Source organism: Trichomycterus rosablanca, chromosome 13 (genome assembly GCF_030014385.1).
Source record: "Trichomycterus rosablanca isolate fTriRos1 chromosome 13, fTriRos1.hap1, whole genome shotgun sequence".
Classification (NCBI taxonomy): domain Eukaryota; kingdom Metazoa; phylum Chordata; class Actinopteri; order Siluriformes; family Trichomycteridae; genus Trichomycterus; species Trichomycterus rosablanca.
The window spans coordinates 22,486,544-22,508,085 of record NC_086000.1 but is presented as its reverse complement, the minus strand read 5'-3'; the positions used below and the strand labels follow the sequence as shown (position 1 = coordinate 22,508,085).

Sequence of the window (21,542 nt, the reverse complement as noted above, 5' to 3'; positions counted from 1 at the left end):
GCGCAAAACTGCGCAATACAGATCGCCCCAACGCAATCATATTAGATGTTACATTCATGAGCTTCCGAAATTGTTGTTAATGAACGGTTCTGCCGCAAGCGTCACGTGAAGTATAGATTCCAAATACAATCATATTTAATAAATACCTAATTATACTTTTTGTAAGTAATTTATTATTATGGTAAACAAGATGAATATTCAGGGGTTTATTTGACTTTTTTTAGACAATAATTTTGCAGGCATTGATTAAACACAAGACACCAGATTGTATTTTAGACTGTATTTTAATTGTGTTGTACGTTTTATAATAGAGAAATATCAGATATTATAAAAATTTGATTAGCTATTTAACCAAACATTAGCTGTGCACCTAAATATAAAGATATTTTATTTACTGTTGTGAAACAACAAGACCACAATTTTGGAGCTCTTGAATGCGGCACAGAAACAGATTCCCTGTATGGCTGCTGTTGAGTAGAAATCACACGTGCACTAATGACAGTTGTTTTGTTCTCTTAATTCTGATTTAGCTTGGAAAGGATTAATGCAGGGGTATATTGATTGTCACTGTCACATCTCCTCAAGAGATTTTGATGATGTAAGTTGAAGATCTGCGGTTTATGTATTTGATAGATAGATAGATAGATAGATAGATAGATAGATAGATAGATAGATAGATAGGCAGACAGACAGATGGACGGACAGACAGACAGACGGACGGACAGACAGATAGACAGACAGACAGATAGATAGATAGATAGATAGATAGATAGATAGATAGATAGATAGATAGATAGATAGATAGATAGATAGACGGACGGACAGACGGATAGATAGATAGACAGACAGATAGATAGACAGACAGATAGACAGACGGATAGATAGATAGATAGATAGATAGATAGATAGATAGATAGATAGATAGATAGATAGATAGATGGACGGACGGACGGATGGATGGACGGACGGACGGACGGATAGATAGACTGACAGACGGATAGATCTATATACATGTAAACACTATTTTTATGGTGCATGCATAGCATACAAAATGTAGGTATTTATTATAAATTGTAGGTATTTATTATAAATTATTATGAATTATTTTTAATTATTATGAGTCGTTGAACAGTCTGATTGCAGTTGTAAGGAAAGATTTCCTGTAGCGTTCAGACTTGCATTTGGGAGGAATAAGTCTGTGACTGAAGGTGCTCTGTCGAAACACCACCAGGGTATGAAGTGGGTGTGAGTGGTTTTTGTGTTAAGTTTTGTGAGCATTCTTAACTCTGCTGTCTTCTGAACTGAGTCCTGTTTGGACCCCACTATGGAGCTGGCCTTCTTGATGAGTTTGTTTATTCGCTTTGTGTCTATGTTTTTAATGCGATTTAAATAAACTCTGCACTGACTTGATGTTACTTCCATCCAACAGGACATTGATGATGTTATTGCGCAATCGAAAAAGGTAAGGATGGCCGTTACATTGCTGTTTACATATACTGTTTACCCTGTAACCATTAAAAGTTGGGTGAAAGCTGTTTGTGTTACTTTAGGCTGGTGTACTGGCTCTTGTTGCAGTAGCAGAGCATGCTGGAGAATTTGAGAAAATCATACAGCTGTCACAAAGGTGAAGCTACATTTTATATGCCTTTTTATATTAAAATCATGCGATGTGATCGTTTTGGTGCACTGAATAAAATTACTGGTGGTTTGTTATTTTTGCAGGTTTTCTGGATTTGTAATGCCTTGCCTTGGAGTTCATCCTGTTCAAGAACAAGATCCAGCAAATCCAAGAGGAGCAGTACCAGAGGTCCAAGCTGTGAAATGCTTTATTTGTGTTAATTTAATAATGTTGTCACTAATCATTCTAATTGTTTTTAACAGGATTTAGATGCTGCCCTTCCCTTAATCGAAAAATACAAAGAGCACATTGTGGCTATTGGTGAGGTAAGAAATACACAGTACAGTAAAAAGCTATACATTGTATATAGACACTACTTAGTGTCTAAACTTATGCAGTTTCTTCATCTTTAAACACTTACTATTAAATGGATCATGCTTGGAGGAGCTTAGTGACTGTGTGACCTTATCATAGGATACTTCATACCAACAAGTTCATTTGTCAAATTAGCTGCCCTGGGTGGATTAACTGCCCCTATAAACTCAGTGCTCTTATTTTAAAGTGAAATGTCTACGAAACCAACAGTTAAGTTGCCTGAGTGTTATTATGCTGTATGGTGCTGGCTTGCTAGTACCTGTGAAGCGAAATCTTCACAATATATTTGGACTTCTTTAGATAAACTTTGCAGCATGGTTAGGGACTGACCCCTTTTGTTTTAGTATGACATGTGTTCCACACATAGCTTTTTGTTCAAAAACTCATTGTGATTTACTGAGGCAAAAGTACATACAGCAACTAGTGATGTAAAATAATAATAATGTAACTTTGGGACGTGGCGGCCTATCTTTGTGTTAATGTTTATAAAAAGGGCAAGTTTGACTAATTTAACAAAAGACCAGGAACAACAAACACTCAAACTGTCACTTTATGCTGAGAAGAAATTTGTCTGGATGATTTTATTGTAAGAACCACCAAATCCAGGTCTGCCATAAAAATTAGAGGCTTTTGGGTTACACATAGGTGACACTGCCAACAGTCAAGCAAGCTTTACATTGGCATTGACTGTGTTCCAATTATTCGGTGACAGACAAAGAATAGTCACAGTAATTAATGAAAACACAAGATGCTTGGACATGTATACTTTTTAGATTATATTTTTAATGTGTTGCAAATTCTGTCTTAATATTATTTTAAAAATACAGACATGTACCTGTGCCTATTGCAGGTTGGCCTTGATTTCACACCCCGATTTGTTAATACTGATGCAGGAAAAGAACTTCAAAGACATGTCCTCATTCGTCAAGCTGAGATCGCAAAGCAACTAAATCTGCCACTGTAAGTCTCAGATAAGGCTATTTCAATTTTTAAATTCATGATCTAATTTGATTCTAGGCCATATATCTTTAGTAGAGTCTCTGACCTTTAAACTCAGCATGAAAGAATATGTTTTAAGCAACTAAAATCTTTATGCAAATGTAGTCGTGAGAAATGGCTGGCCCTTGACATAAAAAGGTATAGAATTTCTGAACTAGAACAAACAAGTTCCTTCATACCAGATATTTTTCAGTGAGTTTTTCAGAGTCATCATTTTATATTAAGCAGTGTTTGGCAAAACAAAGATTGAACACAGCAAATGTGATTGGGCATAAAGACCAGAGTAACTTGAACAAGGGTAGCAGTGAGTACCAACCGACAGTGGTCTGATGAGAAACGAGCCTCAAACTGCCAACAAATTACTGGGCAGCAAAGGAATAAATTCCAGAGGACAACAAAAGCTATGGTGTCTGGGACAGACCAACAGAATTGTTACTGTGGCTTAAATAGCCAATATTTCTCATTTTCTTAATACTGGTAATGAGGTGAATGTGTCATAACACACAGTGTATACTGGTATGCAGACATCATAACGAATAGATCATGTGGATGGCTGGGCAAATGTGCATCGTTTACCCGCAGTAGAGATGGCACAAGGTTGCACTGTAGGACAATCCACCTTGCAACAGAAGTTCTAAGACCTGGCTAATCTAGGGACAATTTTGAAGGGAAACATCCCAAGGGAAACACATTAGTATTCTCACAGATGGGAGTTTTCAAGCAATCATACTACCACCTGGAATACCACACTGCCCACAAACAAAATTATAGTGTGATAAATTAATATCATTTAATTAGCTGTAAAAAAAAAAAGTACTGGTATAATAATATCATAAGATGCATTAGCAGTTTGATTTATTTTGCTTGAAACAGCAGTGTTCAAACATACATTTGTCTATCAGGAATGTTCACTCAAGATCTGCTGGAAGACCAACCATTCATCTCCTAAAGGAGCTAGGTATTGTAGAATTTACACAATTCTGATTAAAGGTTCATTTATAGACCCATTGTTTTAGACCCCGTTTGCTTTATTTCTTAACACAACCAATAAATATTGTTTTAAAAACCAGGTGTAGAAAACGTCCTTCTTCATGCATTTGACGGAAAGCCCTCAGTTGCAATGGAGGGTGTACGGGCAGGCTACTTCTTTTCTATTCCTCCATCAATTGTACGAAGTGAACAGGTAATCAAATTCTAACAGTTAAATAAACATAATAATAATGCACAAAATAAAGTTTTTTTTGTTTGTTTTTTCAAATATTGGCTGTAAGAATACATTACGTGGCCAAAAGTATGTGTTGAGCTCCTGACCTTGAGATTTGGTCTTTGGAAATGTGTGCACATATAGCCATAATGGCATTGTGAGGTCAGGCAATGATGTTAAATGTGAATGGGTGGCTATCAAGTTCAGATTTATCTAACAGGTGTTCAGTGGTGTTGAGGAAAGGGCTCTGTCTAGTCACATTCTTTCAAACCAAAATGAACACATCATTTCTTTATGAACCTTACTTTAAGCACAGTGGAACAGTTATTCTAAGTACTTGCAATTTAAGGGGCTCAGCCAAAACAATCATACAACCCCAGTCTAGTATATCTTCTCAACCGAATGTTACATGTTATAGTTGCTTTACTCTTCATTACTCTTGATAATGAACTTAGACTTTTGTTTAGCTGCTCAGTCTTAGAAACAAAATCTATGAAGCTCTGAAAGAAGCTGGTTCTGGTAATACAGCTCTAGCAAGACAAAGCCTGCCGGCTGAGGCTGAGCGGCCACTTGAACAGTGATTGGCCTGTTGTTCAGATGGGGCGGGATTAAGCCGGCTGGGGACTCTCTCTCAGACTAGTGCGATTACGACCTCTGCTGGCTGGTTGGTGGCGCCTGCACGGAGATGGGAATGGAGTGCGGTAGAGGGTGTGGCTCTCCGCACACAGCGCTGTACTGCACTGCACTCATCAAGTGTAGATGATAAGATGTTCGATTGCTGTGCACGTGTCGGAGGGGGCGTGGAGCAGCCTCGTCCTCCCCAATCAGGAGCTGGGACCAGCATTTGTGAGAGGTAGATTGACGGGCAGAAATTGGATGCGCTAAAGTGGGAGAAAAAGGGAGACATTTTTTTTTTGATGTACTGATTCATTACACTGCCATGGCCATGTTGAAACCTACTAATTAAAAGATATGTACATAAACTTTTGGCAGTGTAGGTTCTAACAGATGTGACATTATTACTTGCCATTATTGAAGGTCATGTATTTTTATCTTTAACCAAGAAGCAGAAACTTGTAAAACAGTTGCCTCTAGAGAATATTTGTTTGGAGACTGATTCGCCAGCTCTAGGACCAGAGAAGCAGGTGATGTCCATTTTTGCTTAAATTAACAGCTTGACCAATTTCTTGTATTTACATAAAATTAATTCTCAAGTCTGAATCTTTGTTTGCTTATGCATTGTCTTTCATTCTAGGTGAGGAATGAGCCAAGGAACATAACCGTCAGTGCAGAGTATATTGCCAGAATTAAGGGCGTGGACCTGGAGAAGGTCATTGAAGTCACCACACAAAATGCTCTTCGCCTCTTCCCCAGGTTAAAGACGTTCATCAAAGTCTGAATGCTGTGAAGACATCTGCAAAATTACAGAGATATCTATAATACTGTGCACAGGGCGCCATTGGCACAGCTGGCACATCACTGATCCTGGAACCTAGGTTTAATCCATTCCTATGGTTATGGTCTTGTTCTTCTGGCTACCATTTGATTTGTTTTCTTCCACCTTAAATACAGAAGATGGTCTGGCTACCTAAAAATGCCCCTAAATAAGTGAGCAAATGATTGTGTCAGTAGTTGTTGCCCTGATATGGACTAGCATCCTATCCAGGGTGTATTTGTGTCATGGGCCAAGTGTTTCTGGGAGGTGCCAGTCCCACCATGACTCAGACAGGGATTGAGAAAGAGAAAATATACAGTGACTGAATAAAACTGTAGTTACTCTTAGTAACTAGATTGTTGGTCTGATTATAGCCACAGAGGTGGCATAAGTACACAAAATTATACTTAAGCATAAGGTGTAATAAAAGGATAAATGGGTTATATGTGCAGCTTACTTAAATACCTTTAATAACATGTTATTTCATCATGTTGGTGGATGATACAGTACATAGACAACAAGAACCTTTATACTGTAATAGATTAAATAGATGTAAATGTGAGAGTGAAGACAAAAAAATCATTTTATTTTGATAGAGGGAGTTATTATTAGGGAGTGCTCTCTTATGTTAGATCACCCCTCTATTATGTTAACCCATCCAGGTTCGAGTTTCAAACCCATCTCAACTGGGGTAGGCTAGCGAGCTGTCTTATCAACCGACTGGGTGTCTACACAGATAAGATGGGCTATGTCTGAGAGGGAACCTGGATTGGCACCCAGTCCAGGGTATTCCAGCCTTGTACCCAGCGTTTCCTGGGTAACAGAACTGGACCTGCCCTGACCCTGACTAGGATAAAGTGGTTGATACAAAGGAAATAAAAATGATGATTATTATTAAGTGCCATCAATTAGGCATCTCAAGGATCAGATAAAAACATAACATTCAGTGTCTTTTCTCCTAATAGTGGATAATGTCCTTTTTTAAAACAAGAAAACCTTTTTTTCTTCTAAAAAAAAACTTTTTTAATGCCAGTTGTATATTTACATTACTCATTCGATAAGTGTGTAAAGCTGAAACAACTCTGGAACAGCTTTAAGAAAAACATTTTTCCTGAAAAAGTGATTCTTATTTACTAATTAACCTAATAAGTAATTAAATTGACTTTTTCTTTTTCAAATTTAACATAATCAGTGGTTAAAAAGATAAGATAATTTCATGTTTTGACACTTTGAGGTCCTATACAGTGGGGTCAAAAAGTATTTAGTCAGCCACTGATTGTGCAGGTTCTCCTACTTAGAAAGATGAGAGAGGTCTGTAATTTTCATCATAGGTACACTTCAACTATGAGAGACAAAATGAGAAATCATTGTTTGTTATTGACCAAATACTTATTTTCCACCATAATTTACAAATAAATTCTTTAAAAATCCCACAATGTGATTTCCTGGATTTTTTTTTCTTATTTTGTCTCTCATAGTTGAAGTGTACCTATGATGAAAATTACAGACCTCTCTCATCTTTCTAAGTATGAGAACCTGCACAATCAGTGGCTGACTAAATACTTTTTGACCCCACTGTATCTCAGAACCCTGATTAGAAGTGTTTACACTAATTCCTCCCTTTTTTGCTGCCACACAACAAATAAATAATATTAATTGATTTATCTTTAGAAACCACTTCCTAATCAGCCTAACCTAATACCACATTAATGGACAAGATACAATTACAGTGTACCAAACAATTTACGAACTCACAGCTTGGAATTTATTGTAGTCAGTCCACCAACAAGCATGTTACTGAAGGAAAAAAATTGGTAAATATCAGGGAAGCCAAACTTTACACAGAACTAGGGAAGAGGATTGCACTCAGATCCCTAGAACCCTGGTTGTGTGTGGCACATGATGCTTGCTTTGTAGAGCTAGGTCATTTATTTTAAGTTGGTAAAGCAGCATGTAGCTGGAAACGTAGAAATGAAAACAGATCTAAGGACCTTTACAAATTCTAGAAGCACCATCTGTAAAACACTAAAGATGGTAAGAAGATGGTTGGTATCAGTGTTAATTTCGTTGACGAATGATTTTCGTCATAGTTTTCGTCAACGAACCTTTTTTTCATGACGAAAACGAGACGAAAACTAAATAAAAACTACATAAAAGGATAAAAACTATGACGAAATGAATCGACACTTTCATCAACGAATAAAAACGAGACGAAAATGTTTGGCAGGGACGACATCCAATCAGAACTGATTTTGTTTTGTGGAAGGTAGGGACAAGTTAGGAAGAGATCCAATCAGAACTACTTTAGCGGGACAAGCCGATTAGCCATCCAATCAGTACTAATCTTTTGCGGTACCGCGGTAAGAACACACTCGCACACATTTGATCTAAACCCGGGAAGACCAGACTAGCCTGTGAACTTTCTTTACTCATGGAACTAAGTTAACTCCACAATGTCAACAGGGAGAAAGATGAGAGCCGATATATGGACACATTTCTCATTTGACGTCGTGAAAAACAAGACGATGTGTAAACCATGTGGGGCGACGATCTCGGGTAAAAACACAAATCTGAAACATCTGGCACCGCTGGCAGTATAATGGAAACATAATGTCACAGCTGCTTTTATGGTACCCAGTTTTATAAAGAATGTAATATGCAATTTGTTATGAACAATGCATATACTTTTCAGGCAGAGCAAGCCTACTGGTCATTAATATTTTGTTATTGTTATGCTCAATAAGCAGGGTCAGGTAAATAAAGATGTTTGAAATAAGTTAAATCTGGTTTTGTGTGTATTGCACATTCAAACATTAATAATATTCCATAACTGGTTAAAAAATGTTTAATGTTGTGTAAGTGTATATAATGACAAATAATTTAAGGGAAGTGATAAAAAAGCATTTACATTTTACACACTTTATATTTATTTTAGGGCGGCATGGTGGCTAAGTGGGTAACACTGTCGCCTCACAGCAAGAAGGTCCTGGGTTCGAACCCCAGGTGGGGCGGTCCGGGTCCTTTCTGTGTGGAGTTTGCATGTTCTCCTCATGTCTGCGTGAGTTTCCTCCCACAGTCCAAAGAGGTGAATTGAGGTGAATTGAAGATACTAAATTTGTCCATGACTGTGTTCGATATAACCTTGTGAATCAAATAAACTTGTGTGATGAGTAACTACCGTTCCTGTCATGAATGTAACCAAAGTGTAAAAACATGACGTTAAAATCCTAATAAACAAACAAATATGTATTTTAGTCGACTGAATCAACTGTACGTAGATTTAGTCGACTAAAGTCTTATGATAATTAGTCGACTAAAACTAGACTAAAGCTAAAACAATTCAGATGACTAAATTACGACTAAAACTAAATGACATTTTAGTCAAAAGACTATGACTAAGACTAAATCAAAATGTGCTGTCAAAATTAACACTGGTTGGTACAATAGAATAATAATCCTTAACACACTTTAGAATTCACAATGGACTACCTCAAGCTAAAGGATTTGCCATGGCATGCAACACAGCCAAATAGTGTCACAGAACAAGACTATTCCAGGGAAAGATAAGTAAAAATAGTAAAAAGTAAAAATATCCTAAACTAGAATTAAAAAGACTTTGGTTACAACAAACAGTTACAAGCTGTGATACTGATGGGGCCTATTGAGGACTGACCATACAGGGTGCCCAAACTTTTGCTTTGCTTTTTTGTTATTAAATATAACAAACAGTAACTGTAAAATATAAAAATAATAAGTAATCTTAATTACAATAATTAATAAATTTGTAATCTTTAACTTAATGGCATTTGGAAACTAAGTAATGTTTACTTTCTAGGCACAGTAACAGAAAGTTTGACCAGTGGTGCCCAGATTTTGTGCATTCCGTATGCAGAAAAAGGCATAATTATTGGACAGTGTGTGATAAAAGTACAAAAAGAAAAAAGAAAATGAACAGAACCTGCATAAAAGGAAGCACAAATATTTAAGGCTGCAGTAGGGGTATATGCATCTAACAAGGTGACTTATTGTGGGTGGTCATTTGCAACGACTGTACATTCCAATCTCTTAACATACACAATTGATAAACATTCACTATTACTTTGCCATCAATAAATAAAATTGCCTCAAATAAATAAAAAGCCAAATATCACTGCTGGGTTTCAGTTTATAGAAAGAGCTAGCTTCCCCAATAACAGACACTGCTAATTTATGAATTAAGCTGGTAGCTGATGGGATAAGGCAGTAGTCTTTACCAAGTGATGTAAAACTGATATTAAATACCTAAAGGTACATAAGTTTCATTTCTCTTTACTTACATTGCATGAGCAAATGCAAAAGTAGAAACAAGAAGACATAGTGGTATCCTTTTACTTAACCTCAATATAGCTGATCTGAGATTCAATTATATGTGAAACATGGAGCACAAGTAAGCAAAAGTAGATTAAACTTTTCTTTTATCCTTAACTAAAAAAAACAAAAATTTACAGTAGAAAGAGATTTTAAGCCGTCGAGGTGCATTTCATTGTCTATTTAGATACCTGTATGTGAACACATTTTTAAATCATATTTAGTCCATTACATTCCATCACATTTAACCATATATTTAGATTGTTTCGATTATTAAAAAGTGTAAATAAGACGTATTATGAATAATTGTTATACTAATTGTAAATAAAATGATTTTACACGATTTTGTGTCTGAAACATTTAACATTAAACTGAATAAAAATAGAATATATGCATATAACCGGACTCACCACTAGGTGGCGGTAACACCAGCTCCTGTGTAGAACTGGATGGCGCTGTGTTAGTGAGTTTCCCCGCCTCTTGAGTTACAACACCTCTCAGATTAATGTCGTGTTGAATGGCTGTGTTAAGCGGCTCTTGGTTCGGTTTGACTCGCTTGTCATTCTGTATTTCAAGCAATGACAGCGAGGTTGCAGTGGAAGAGTTCACTTCTACACTTCTAACTCCACTTTTCAGCTAAAACTTTTGAAAGTCTGTGGTAGGTAAACAGACTGCATGGTATCGCGAGCACTAAGGAAAACTTGGCATGCACTTTTAGGAAGTGAAGTTGCGTTGGTTTGTTGTTATTTTGGAAACTGCAGGCTGAAGGAGAACATGATGGCGGCTGATATGTTGTTAATGAAGAGACTAAACAGGCTGCGACCTTCTGTAACATATCAGAGCAACAACAGTAATGTGAGTGTTCAGAACAAATCAAGCACGAGTCTTATGGAAAAGCCTCTCCAGCGACAGGTAAACGTTTATTCACCTCAGCTCACACGTCTGGGTTTGGGGTGGTACTGAGGAGTGGAACTGAGGAGTTTTTTGTTATGTTAGGAGAGAAAACACCCAGTGGTCTAACTTGATTTAATCAAGTATTTAAAAATACCAAACTGAAAAAAAAAAAAAAAGACCAGCATTAGCTGGTTCAAAGTGGTTCCGCTGTCAAATACTAATCTGTTGCTGGTTAGTAATCAGTAAACTGAGCAGTGCTGGTTTCTGTTGGATTAGTTTGTAAATGAGCTTGATGGATTACAAAACTACAACAATACAATAGCTCAGCTAGGTGCTATAAACCCTGCTAAATCAACATACGTTTGGTCATTTTGGTGTGGCCACATGTATAATATGTGAGCAATAGCTGCAAATGTATTAACCTGAACAAGCTTCTGATTACTGGATTAAATCCACATGCTCAAGGTCGTCTGAGCATGTGCTTTAACAGGAAAAAAAGACTCAAGGAAATCTACACATGGGACTTGACATAGTCAAATAAACACACGTCCTAACTTGCTTTTCAGTAGTGCAGAATACTAAGAAAATCTCACGTTTATGTATTTTTAAATGGTTCAGTTTTTCACTTAAAGGACCATGTGCAAGATTTGGTTAAAAAAAGGAATTGATACCTTGATACATGCTTTGAGAATAGATAGTAGTTTAAATGGACTAAGCATTTGAAATCATTTAAAGTATTTCATACAGAAATTAAAGAACTGAAGTAGTTATTAAACACTGATACAATAATACAATAGGTGCTGTCCCTATTATGCCCTTATTAATATACTAAAATATATAGGTAATGCCCCTTGTAACTTCAGTCCATTAACATCAGGCAGCCAAAGTGTTAAATGACAGCATTTACCATTTTGGATCTGTACAAATGACATACAAGTGTACTAAATAGTAAGTCAGATTTGTGCACTACCTGTGCAATCATACAAAATGATTTACTGAGTAGCCTGCAGTATGCAACATGACAGCCTTTAGCGTAGGCAGATTTGTATGTCAGCTAGCTAATGTTGCAAATTCCCTGGAGTTAAATTATTATATAATCTGTTTTTTTATTTACTAGTATTCCAGTGTTTGTGATTATACCATAATAACTTTTTATAGCGATAATAACCATTTGCCTATCAGATGTGAAAGGCAACTTTAAATCTTGTCACTCGTTTAGTGATGCATGTCCAATTTTCCTGATTTATTTTCTCTTGTAAATGCCTTGTTTTAAATGTTACTTATGCATTGTGGTGATTACTTTGTCCCCAGATCTTTTTAAATAATCAACATCAACCACTCAAGAGGTTCTAATAGTTTAAAAGATGATTGTTTGCTTCAATTTTTTACCTTAGAGGAAAATGCGCAAATAGGAATCTGGTCACAACAAAAATAAAAAGTAAATATGTTTTCAGTAATCAAATATGTACCCTAGTGACATGTCCAAACGTGGACCACATTATAAGCTTTTCAATAACTATTTGCTTCTGACATTACCATAATTATTAATTGTATACTTTTAATAATAAACATGCTGCACTATGTAACTTCTTGGGATTTGGAGACTTTTATGTTTGCACAAGAACCAAATCCAACTCTATAGCTCTGTCTTTTGAGTTTCATTGACAGTTGAAATCAAAAAGATACATACACTTTAAAATTAAAATTTAAAGGTTATAAAATTTCAGTTATTCTCACAACAGTTCTTTTCACTGTGACAGTCCACAGTTGCAACAATCATCAAAATCCTACCACTGCCACGACACATGTCTCTGAGTGTATGTAAACAATGACTTCATCTATATTTAAAGCTTTCCAGGATAACCTGCAGTAGCACATAAGCACCTCTAATGAACTCTTTAGGTTGAATAAATGTAGTGTAGTTTGCAGGAGTGAAAAGCTTACTGTAGTAAAATACTGTAATGACAAATCAGTGACTAAAATAGAAGTCAATAATCATCCAAATAACTACTTCAGTGAGAATGTATTTACTGGTTACTCAGTAACTGATTAAAAACAAAACTCAAATGTTATTTTATATAAATGACTGCAGACAAAATGGTGTATATTTTTGCATTAATAAGTGTAATCTTTTAAAACTTGTTACAGTTAAAACATCTGTTACAGCTGGCATGTATTCAGGATTTCATTTATTCATTTTAAGTATAATTTTTATTTTGAACACAGTTATTGTGAAAAACCAAAAGCTTTTTCACAAAGGGACCAGGTTTACAATTACAATAATAATTACTGTGTAAACTTAAATGAAAAGGTTATTAACACATGTCCAACCATTAAACATACTTACATACAAAATTTGTCTTGGCCTATATAATCTTTCTGCATTACAGTAAAGATACACCTCCTGGTTTATGATGTCATTCTTTTGCAGAGTTATTGCTGTCCTGCAAGAACTGTTTTCAAATTTAGAGCCATTATGGAATCACTTCATAATCACGCTTACTTTGGCTCAAGATTAAATGGTGCTAAATGTGCTCGGGTTTGTCATGCTTTAAAGGACAATGTGGAGGGCAGCGGAGGAGTCAACACTTATAGCAACAGATGTTTGGGAAAAGCCAGATACAAGTTATTTCAGGGGCTTACTCAGTCCCAACTGCCACTGTATGGTCAAACCTGCTCATTTCATCAAGACCACTGGTGTTGGAGCAATGGGAAAAAAGAAGAATTTAACAAAGCCAACAATACTGACTCCAAGAAACACAAACAAACGGTACAGTTGAAAACCTTCATGTTTCATTTATACTCTAAGAATGTCAAGTATTTATTCTAATTTTGAAGCCACTGTATTGTAGGCACTGTTTTACACCAATAATCATGAAACATGTTTCCATTAAAAACAGGCATCCACTGTGAAAGTGTGCACAATATTCATGTGCTAGTATTCATTTAGAATCTGTACTTAAAAAAATAAAATAAAATAAAATAAAAAAAAGACAAGTTAACAGATAACAGCAAACTATTTCGATTTATCTTGTGACCAGTTTGTAAAAAAAGAAAAAACAGAGATTGTAGAAAACTGTTAATTTGAATAAATCACAGTTTTTAAGATTTTGGATTTACATCTGATCGTTTTTTTCTAGATTGGCTAAAATATTTGAAAATGAGGTTCAGATTATATGAGCTTAAAATTTAACCATAATATTTTTCATCATTAAGGTCCAGGCAGTACTACTATTATATCTTTCTGTGCAGTGGCTTTAAAATCTGGGACTTATCTATTGGTGCCTTCAGGTGTTACCCTGGATGTAGGTGCTGATATTTACTTACTGACTCTTGTATTTTTCTGCTTTATTTAGCTCAGTGAGAGTGCCAAGGAACGGAAAGTACCAGTAACGAGGTTTGGGCGTCTGGTGAATTTTGGGGGTAAAGCAGTTTTCAAATGGAAGCCTGTGGTATAACTATGATGTAAATTGTGACATTAATGTAACATGATAATAAAAAAATTACATGTTTGTTTCAGGCTTGGCAGTTGGACTGGGCTTGGGTGCGATAGCTGAAGTGGCAAAAAAGAGCCTTAAATATGAGGACAAAACAGGTACATAAATACCTGCCATTACATTTCTTTGACTTTGTGTACATTACTTGGATCACACTAAATTATACAAAGTTGCTGGTGTAAATAATATAAAATTGCCATCATAGAAACACTGAAGGTAGTGCAGGATACACCCAGGGCAGGGTGCACATTACTTACAGGGACTCACATGCATACTGTATTTGTATTCTTTCTCACAATGGCATGGTTTTAATTTAAAGTGGAACAGTGAGAATCAGTTTTATCTCACCATATCTGTGCTTCACTTTTGACCACGTCATCTAAACAGATTGTCTCAATTTGAAAAGGTCTGCAGCAAACTGGGCCAATTTGAACTTTGAGCTCAGCGGCAAGCTGCAAAACCCAAGCATTAAAGCGGTAAAGCTGCACGGTGCACATCACTCAAGGTGGTGCAGCGGCAGGATAAGCAGCACCGCGGCACTCCATAGGAAACAATGGCACAGCCAGCACTAAAGTAGTTATGCCCATTATCATGTGAATACAGCCATACTCTTTACTAGAAGCAGTTAAATTTGGGAGAAATGTTGGGGAAAAAAACTAGAGTTGCTGGAAACCAATAAATAAAAATATTTGACACACACATAGTAAGAACGTTGTCTTTGACAGCGCCTGGTCAAGTAGTGTTATAGCATTTATATTTAAAGAAAGGACAAGAGTTAAACTGACAGTTTCTTCTGTTAAGTTTTTCATCAGTGTTACCTCATAATGAAAAGTTAAAGCATTTTGGGAAATGCCTCTTGTATTTTGCCACTGGTTCAGCAAACAGTGCAGATTACTTCCTATATCAGTGCTATGTGGGTCATGTGACAGGCAAGTCAGTCATATAAACATGGTAAGAAAAATGCTTTTGTACTATTTTTGTGCAGGAGATAAGAAAGCCGTTCTTGACTCCAACCCTTTTGTCTCTGAGGCTAATGCTGAAAGAATTGTAAGGACGCTGTGTAAAGTGAGAGGAGCTGCTCTTAAACTTGGTCAAATGCTCAGCATTCAAGGTGAGAAATCATTAAACTTGATCATTAAATGTTTTTGATTTTTTTCTTTTATTGTTTTTTTAGGTGTTTCATTAAATCTTTGTCACTTTTGGCCAAGTTTCCCACACAACCTTTTTAATGAACATTGTTCTATGCAGTCACTTCTGTTTGCTCTGTGTACTGTTTGTTTTTCTGCACCATGTCCCTTACCTGCCCTTGAACTTGTCTGACAGTGTATACTGCCCCTACTTACTGCACACGATTGTGTTTATTCCTGTTAAGAATTTGGCAGTGTGCCTCGGTGCAAATGTCATGCTGTAATATCATTACACTCCTCATCGAAGCATTAGAGGCACTGTGTACGAGAGTGCTGGAGTTTTCCCAGCACCTCGTGTGTGTTTTTCCACCTCATTTGGATCAAATTGGCTCTTGTATATGTTTGGTATGTCTCAGTGCTACTGATACATCTCACTTTACTCAGTGCTGTCTCACATCTACTGTACCCAGCGGTACACTGAGTATGACCCCTGATATAACCAAAGTTAATTGCATTTGTCTTGTGCTGTCCCAACTGAGCTTAACAGTAAATAAAAAGCTGCCTAAATATAGATATTTATTACTACCTAAAAATAAATGAAACACCTTAAATAAATGAAACAGATAATCTAAAACATTACGGATTATGTGACTGGCTGTGAAAGTTGAGCAACATACTTGGTTTCCTTTCAGCTTCATACCAACTGAAAGGTCATTTCTTTGTTGTTGTGAAATCAAAAACTGTATCTATTAAAAGAACAATATACTGCAGGCACTTCAATAGAAGTACTGCTAATACCAATGCTAATGGCTTTTAAGCAATATGCCCTAATATAAATGCCCAAACAGTGTACCTGCCATCATTATGAGTTGACTCATATTTGTATAAGTTGCCAGAAGAGATTGTATAACAATCTGAGGCCAGAATTGTATCAGTTTGTTTGTTTTTATTTTCCTAGATGATGCCTTTATCAATCCTCACCTTGCAAAGATCTTTGAGAGAGTTCGACAGAGTGCCGACTTCATGCCCACCAAGCAAATGATGGTATAGTTTAAATGTGAGAGTTTCAAAATTGCTTTTCTATGTTCAAGAACAAGACAGTTTTACATAACCTGACTCAAAGCACAAAGTTGCCAATTTACTTTGCCAGTATACACACCATATATATAGGTGAGTCATAAATTAAAAGAAAAACTCAACAACTTCAATTCATATTGGCATAGAAGGCTCTGAATCTGCTCTAGTGCGATGAAGCATAATTTTTCCAAAAAATATTCCTGTTTGGATCTGGTGACTGTGAAGGCCATAGCATACTTTAACATACTTAAGCCATAGAACTGTTCCGTTATGCTGATGAGGTAGTCAAGATAACTTTGCAATAATGTGCAGTGAATTATCCCTTTAAGGGTACAATTGGGTCTCCAACAGCCAACATCAGCACTAATTTTCTTACACTTTAGGTTTTTCCTCTGATTTACCACAACAAAAATGTTGTTCTTGACAATTCGCATTTCATTTCATGATTTTTGTTGCACTAGTTGAGAGCCCAGGTACAGCTGTGAGAGAACTATTTACCAACACTGTGCACCCAAAGAGTAGGTTTACCTGATGTGAAGACTGAGAAACTGTGAGTGCAGTGCAAAAACCAGCCCACTGTAGAGCAATAGAAGACTCCTTTTGACTTATTTGCATTTCAGAAAGTAGTCAGCAATGACTTGGGGCCACACTGGCAGGATAAACTTGAGTTCTTTGAGGAGAAGCCTTTTGCAGCTGCCTCTATTGGTCAGGTTCATCTGGCTAAGTTGAAAAATGGCAGAGATGTGGCCATGAAGATTCAGGTAAGGGAAATGTACTGGCATTTAGAACTTACTGGCACAGAACTTTAACGCTAACAGACAGTTATTAATAATTTGTAATTTTGTATTTTTCATGCATGTTTTTAGTACCCAGGTGTGGCCAAAAGTATCAACAGTGATGTCAACAACCTAATGACTCTACTTAGTATGAGCAATGCATTACCTGATGGTATGTAATCTATTGTAATTTACGGATGAGAATAATATTTTGTTTACATTTTACCTTCTGAAACACACCCCAACTACTTTACATTTGTCATTGTTGTGCAGGTCTGTTTCCAGAACATTTAATTGAGGTTATGAGCAGGGAACTGGCTCTAGAATGTGATTATGTAAGGGAAGCCAAATGTGCCAAAAAATTCCAGTAAGTAATATTTTCATTGATGAAATTAGTTCTAATAATGATTAACTCTAGGTAAATGGATCACTAAGTGGTCTACATTTTGTTGTCTGCAGCTTACTGATCAGCTCCAGGTTTTGTTTTGCCAGTGCTTTTTTGGCAGGGCATAACAGGGTAATGCAAAGTCCTTCTTTGGACAGATTTAATCATTCGGGTTTTAAGCACCTCCTGTCTAATGTCTTTGGAAGAGTGTCATTCATTATATTTTGTAATAATATTGTTTTGACCCATTTTTACCCTGGTAAAACTTTACCCTGGTATGAAAAAGCACACCAAAAAACCTTTCCCTGTGTCAGTATGGCTGGAGCATGCAAAATCATCCAATTGCTCCAAGATCAGTGCCTCTCTTAATTTAGACTGTTCATATTTTTCAGAGAACTTTTAAAGGATCACCCATTCTTCTATGTGCCAAATGTAGTGGATGAACTAAGCAGTCAGCATGTCCTCACTACTGAGTTAGTGTCTGGATTCCCTTTGGATAAAGCTGAAGAACTCCCACAGGAACTTAAGAATGAGGTAAGCCCCTCACAGATGAATTCATCTCATCACTTCAGAGACTCCACTTTACAAAAAAGAGGTGTGTTATCAAAAGTTTCAACCTGTGGGACAGGAGCACCTGTCTAGGGGGATGTGTGATTATCAAATGTTTCTGTTCAAATCTGCATGTTTAAGGCTTATGAGGTATTCGCCACCATTCTTGTTTGTTATTTTTTTTTACTGTTGATTGAATGTGGCACCTCTTTGCTTAGCAGATCAGCAACTATATAACATAGTATAGAAAATGTTTAGCATGCAAAACAGTCATAATTTTATTTACTTGCCAAGTAGAAAAAATACTGAATAATATCTGATTACTTAAGGAAATGTGCATCAGCAGCCATTATTTATCTAAAGTAAAGACAGCAACCAACATATCACAATGTTCAGATTCAGGTTTCAATTTATTTATTTTTTTGTACAAACCTCAACAATTTAGAAGTTCAAAATAAAACCAGCATTTTTTTGAATTGTGTAATCTTAAAGCATGCGGTGCATATTAAATTCATATATCTTTGTTTTGCTGTTATGTCTTGTCGACTGTTATGTAGTTTTAAACCACTAGCACATGAGGTAGTAGTCTACTCTAAAATAAAGTGTGTTGTTCATTGTTGTCATAGTTAATTTACCCGATTCTTTTTTCACCAGATCTGTAAGGAGATTTTAAATCTTTGCTTGAGAGAGCTGTTTGAGTTTAAATATATGCAGACGGATCCAAATTGGTCCAATTTCTTTTTTGACCCACAGAATCATAAGGTATAGCTGTTTCAATGATTTCATTCATTATTGTAGATTGCACATTTCTGATCAGCTTTTATTGATGATAACCATTGGTTTTTAGGTTGCACTGTTAGATTTTGGGGCCACTAGAGGTTTTGATGCAAGTTTTACAGATGCGTACATAGAGGTAAACATTTTTATTCATTTATTTATAACAAATACATTTGTGATTATAATAATTGCTGTAAATTTTTATACTATTTAATGTGGTTGTAAACATACATTTGGCACTAACTTCTAAACTATTACTTAAAAGGCAGGCATTTACATCAGTTGCCTATTTTCATATGCCTTTGGTTTTGTCATCATGGTCTTGTAAATACATGTCTGGGTACAGCTTTTGCAAAAGTTGTTCATGAATTCCACGAAAACTTAGCCGATTCTCTCACAAGCCTTTTTATCTGCCCATTTATACTCATGTCTTAGTTTTATTAATGATGCAAGTAAAACAATACCTTACACTTTAATGAATAATGGATTTCAGTTAGGGTCTGGTTTTCACTGGAATTTCTGGGCACAATTTAGTAGCGCACTCTAGACAGGACATCAATCCAGCACAGAGCCTTGGCCACCCCTTCATCCCTCAGACATAGTCACATAGTCATAGACATATCATTTCTGTATGTAAATACCCGACCAGCCGATTGCACCGTGGAGAATTGGACCCAATTTACTAAATGTGTACTCCCTTTCAAAGATCACTCCTGGCTCCATTAGAGTACTGCCCTTAAACTGGAATGGTTCAATGCAAACATTCCTGGGATTGCTGTGGTTACAGTTATTCCTAAAACTGAGATACATATGCCCAGGACTACAAAAGAAAATATATTTTTTAGGGAACTAGGTGTCTGTCATGTAAATAGCCATCAGTGTTTACATGACATTAAACAAAACAGTTATACCTAAACAGAAAAGCTGTTTTTTATACGTTACAAAAAGCTATTCACATATGACTTCTATTTCAGCCAATTTGTCTGTTATATTGCACTTGTGCTCTGCCTATTGCACCTTTTGTTTCACTTATGCCAGATGCAGTAAAAGCAGCACAATGCTTTTATGTCAATATTTTGTATGATTTGTTTTTTTTAACAAATAACGTTTGTTCTTTATTAGATCATTAAGGCAGCATCAGAAAGGGACAGAGAGGGGGTTTTACAGCGATCAATTGACATGAAATTTCTGACTGGTTATGAGTCAAAGGTACATAGCCTTAAAAGATCTGTGCCTATCTTGATACATGCAATATATTTCCATTTCAAAATTAAAACATTGCTTTTGCTTCTACACTTTTTTCAGGCTATGATGAATGCCCATGTAGATGCCATAATGATTCTTGGTGAGGCCTTTGCCTCCGAAGAGCCATTTGACTTTGGCACTCAAAGTACAACAGAGCGGATCCACACACTCATTCCTGTCATGCTGAAACAGCGACTCACTCCTCCTCCAGAAGAAACCTACTCCCTGCACCGCAAAATGGGAGGCTCGTTTCTTATCTGCTCACGCCTTAAAGCCAAGCTGTGCTGCAAGAACATGTTTCAGGAGGCCTATGCTAAATACTGGCGAGATCGAAAATTGGAGACCTCATACTGAGCAGGTGTGTATGGAGCCAGTGGGGAAGCGTGCAATGCCAAATGCCAACTAAAATCTAAATCCATAGCATTTTGTAAAAGTGCATGTTAATTCACTTGTCCTTTTATTTCATCTGTAACCGGTGAAAGATTCAAAAGATTGTGTCTAATAAATGATTCTCTTTCTACCTATATGGAAAAATGTTATAATTATAGTGGATTTATCTGTAATAAAATCTTGCAAATGAAGTGCTATGACTGGGTGTTTTTTCTGAGAGGCCAGTTGTGGACATTTAGAGACTTGCCCTGAAGCCACCACGGTGTTGTTTTAGCTGTGTGCTTTAGGTCCCTGTCATTTTAAAGTTGTTACCCCAGTCTAACTATGCGATCTGGAAGTATTTTTTCAGGCATGTTTCTTTTATTTGCTGCATTTTATTTGTCCCACAGTTCTTACCATTCTCTCCGTCAATGAGTAGCAATGGCCATGGGGTGTTTGGGTGGTGCAGCAGTAAATTGCACTAGCCCACTATCAGCCAGTCAGTCATCTACTGTACATGCAGACATTAATTAGTTAATACAGCCATGTAAGAAATTGTGTCCAATGTAACTTAATACATGCATATCTTATTACTTACTATTACAAATTCCCCTTTTCAAAAACATCAAAACAATGTTAATAGAAAAGGAAGATAATATTGTGCCCTACTGTTTTTACCTTTCTTACCTTTTCTTCTGATAACTTATTGCAAATGTGTCACACTTAATTGTTTAACCTTAATTTAACCTTAATTGTGCCACCTTGAGCAGCAGCAATCAAATACAGTCTTTAATATCACTGTGGAGGAATTTTGACCCACTCATATTTGCAGAATTCAGACATGGCATTTTCATTCAAAATAGAACAA

The 21,542-nt window shown here is 36.3% G+C and overlaps 2 protein-coding genes across 6 annotated transcripts; both read left to right on the top strand.

Annotated features, from left to right (window-relative positions):
- The first annotated feature begins 504 nt into the window (after positions 1 to 504).
- On the top strand, positions 505 to 5,982 carry LOC134325027 (putative deoxyribonuclease TATDN3). Of its 3 annotated transcripts, none has more exons than XM_063007036.1 (10): positions 505 to 598; positions 1,430 to 1,462; positions 1,551 to 1,624; positions 1,723 to 1,807; positions 1,882 to 1,944; positions 2,844 to 2,953; positions 3,895 to 3,950; positions 4,063 to 4,175; positions 5,264 to 5,341; positions 5,452 to 5,982. In XM_063007036.1, the coding sequence occupies exons 1-10, from the start codon at positions 545 to 547 to the stop codon at positions 5,593 to 5,595; spliced, it is 810 nt and encodes a 269-aa protein (XP_062863106.1). In that variant the 5' UTR covers positions 505 to 544; the 3' UTR covers positions 5,596 to 5,982. The 3 variants fall into 3 exon arrangements, with proteins under 3 accessions (XP_062863106.1, XP_062863105.1, XP_062863107.1); XM_063007035.1 differs by having other exon boundaries at positions 5,261 to 5,341; XM_063007037.1 differs by lacking the exon at positions 505 to 598 and adding an exon at positions 620 to 1,053 and having other exon boundaries at positions 5,261 to 5,341.
- Positions 5,983 to 10,498: 4,516 nt separating this feature from the next.
- Positions 10,499 to 20,886, top strand: coq8ab (coenzyme Q8A, genome duplicate b). Of its 3 annotated transcripts, XM_063006946.1 has the most exons (15): positions 10,499 to 10,636; positions 10,740 to 10,890; positions 13,304 to 13,642; positions 14,229 to 14,295; positions 14,393 to 14,467; positions 15,355 to 15,480; positions 16,455 to 16,540; positions 17,194 to 17,334; positions 17,440 to 17,521; positions 17,623 to 17,716; positions 18,127 to 18,268; positions 18,938 to 19,045; positions 19,131 to 19,196; positions 20,183 to 20,269; positions 20,366 to 20,886. In XM_063006946.1, the coding sequence occupies exons 2-15, from the start codon at positions 10,753 to 10,755 to the stop codon at positions 20,657 to 20,659; spliced, it is 1,845 nt and encodes a 614-aa protein (XP_062863016.1). In that variant the 5' UTR covers positions 10,499 to 10,636; positions 10,740 to 10,752; the 3' UTR covers positions 20,660 to 20,886. The 3 variants fall into 3 exon arrangements, with proteins under 3 accessions (XP_062863016.1, XP_062863015.1, XP_062863017.1); XM_063006945.1 differs by having other exon boundaries at positions 10,499 to 10,890; XM_063006947.1 differs by having other exon boundaries at positions 10,500 to 10,890; positions 13,430 to 13,642.
- Positions 20,887 to 21,542: the final 656 nt, after the last annotated feature.